Source organism: Limulus polyphemus, unplaced genomic scaffold, assembly GCF_000517525.1.
Source record: "Limulus polyphemus unplaced genomic scaffold, Limulus_polyphemus-2.1.2 Scaffold7286, whole genome shotgun sequence".
Classification (NCBI taxonomy): Eukaryota; Metazoa; Arthropoda; class Merostomata; order Xiphosura; family Limulidae; genus Limulus; species Limulus polyphemus.
This window is the reverse complement of record NW_013672896.1, coordinates 37,812-39,856: the sequence shown is the minus strand read 5'-3', so window position 1 is coordinate 39,856 and position 2,045 is coordinate 37,812. Positions and strand designations below refer to the sequence as shown.

At 40.5% G+C, this 2,045-nt stretch overlaps 1 protein-coding gene across 1 annotated transcript in view; it reads right to left on the bottom strand.

The window, feature by feature from the left end:
• Positions 1 to 685: 685 nt before the first annotated feature.
• Positions 686 to 2,045, bottom strand: part of LOC111089756 (limbic system-associated membrane protein-like) — a gene marked incomplete at its 3' end in the record, with an annotated part of 14,545 nt that continues 13,185 nt past the window's right edge. The window contains exon 4 of the mRNA XM_022402803.1: positions 686 to 864. Within this exon, the coding sequence (XP_022258511.1) occupies positions 686 to 864 (179 nt within the window). The remainder of the gene's footprint in view (positions 865 to 2,045) is intronic.

The window sequence follows — 2,045 nt, the reverse complement described above, 5'->3', positions numbered from 1 at the left end:
ATTGGGACACAACATCTTATTCAACGAGGGGTGGTTTGGAAGTTCCTGCGTGTTAATAATTGATTATACAAGAGTAATAACACATTGGGACACAACATCTTATTCAACGAGGGGTGGTTTGGAAGTTCCTGCGTGTTAATAATTGATTATACAAGAGCAATAACACATTGGGACACAACATTTTATTCAACGAGGGGTGGTTTGGAAGTTCCTGCGTGTTAATAATTGATTATACAAGAGTAATAACACATTGGGACACAACATTTTATTCAACGAGGGGTGGTTTTGGAGTTCCTGCGTGTTAATAATTGATTATACAAGAGCAATAACACAATGGAACACAACATTTTATTCAACGAGGGGTGGTTTGGAAGTTCCTGCGTGTTAATAATTGATTATACAAGAGTAATAACACGAATGAAAGGTTTAGGTTTTTATATACAGTTTTATAAGTCTCGGGAATCATTAACAACGCAGAATGCACGTAAGCACGACGCTGTTTCCACGATACTGACCCGAGTCTTGAAGGGCTATAAACACCAGTAACTGTGGAGCATATTTAATTACTGCAAATGGCAGTGTTAATCTCCATTTAATATTTCAAAGGAAAACATTCAAGATACAAAAATATATAACATTTTAAATTCTAATTTAGGGTTGCTAAGCTGATGCCTTTTATTTTTACATTCTCACCACGAAGGATGCTGTTTTTCCAGTTTCCTACCGATACTGGTTGCTCGTCTTCTCGTCTCCACGATATCTCCGGTGTGGGATAACCCTTAGCCCGACACATCAGGGTTACGTTGACTCCTTCCCTAACAAGCACATCGGTACTGCTCTCATGGCCAACGATTTCCGGCGGAACTGACGAAACAATAGGAACTGTTATTTGAAATCCACGTTATCATACGAAGAGTAATGGGAAAAAAGAACTTGGTCGCTAGGATTAACGCACGTGGCTCGTGTGTGTGTGTGTGATGCACGACTTACATGTTAAAGTCTTATCTGTAATCAGCCGAGGAAAAAAAAAGGCTCCAGACTATTGTTTATTTTGTAAACAGCCTTTACTCAATACCTAAAGAAAACAGTAGAAGACGACACCACGTATCCACACGTTAATCTTATTTTTTTTTTCAGGTTGGATTAATTTTTGTCTCGCATTCAAATGATGGAAAGCATTTTAATACAGTTTTCTGTTTTGTTGTAAAGTTTCGAGTTTTTCATGTTCCACTTCGTTGTTTTTAGAGCACAAAAAGCCTAAGTGACAATATTCTTATTAGGCTCAGCATGGCCAGGTGGTTAGGGCGCTCGACTCGCAATCCGCGGGTCGCGGGTTCGAATCCCCGTCCCACCAAACATGCTCGCCCTTTCAGCCGTGGGTGCGTTATAATGTGACGGTCAATCCCACTATTCGTTGGTAAAAGAGTAGCCCAAGAGTTGGCGGTGAGAGGTGATGACTAGCTGCCTTCCCTCTAGTCTTACACTGCTAAATTAGGGACGGCTAGCGCAGATAGCCCTCGTGTAGCTTTGCGCGAAATTAAAAAACAAACAAACAAACAATATTCTTATCTAAGAATCAGTTATTTACTTTCAGCTTCATTGTTAAATTTTCTAAAAAAAGTTTAACTACATAAATTATTCAAATTATTCTTCTTTATATTAAAACAATGCCTAAAGTTTTGTTTTATTTTGTATCTAGTACAAAATTACACGAATGCTAGCCGCTCTGATATGGCAGTGATAGACTAGAGGGAAGACAGCTAGTCAACACCATCCTCCGCCAATTCTTAGGCTACTATTTTACCAACGAATAGTGGGATGGACCATCATATTATAACGCCCTCACGGCTGGCAGGTCGAGCATGTGCGGTTACGAGGATGTGACTCCGGGACTCGCAGATTGAGCGCCCTAACAACCAGGCCATGTCAGGAATGGTCAAGGTACAGATCGCTCTAACCACCAGGCCATGTCAGGAATGGTCAAGGTACAGATCGCCCTAACTACCAGGCCATGCCAGGCATCTAAAACTATTAACCTTCCATTA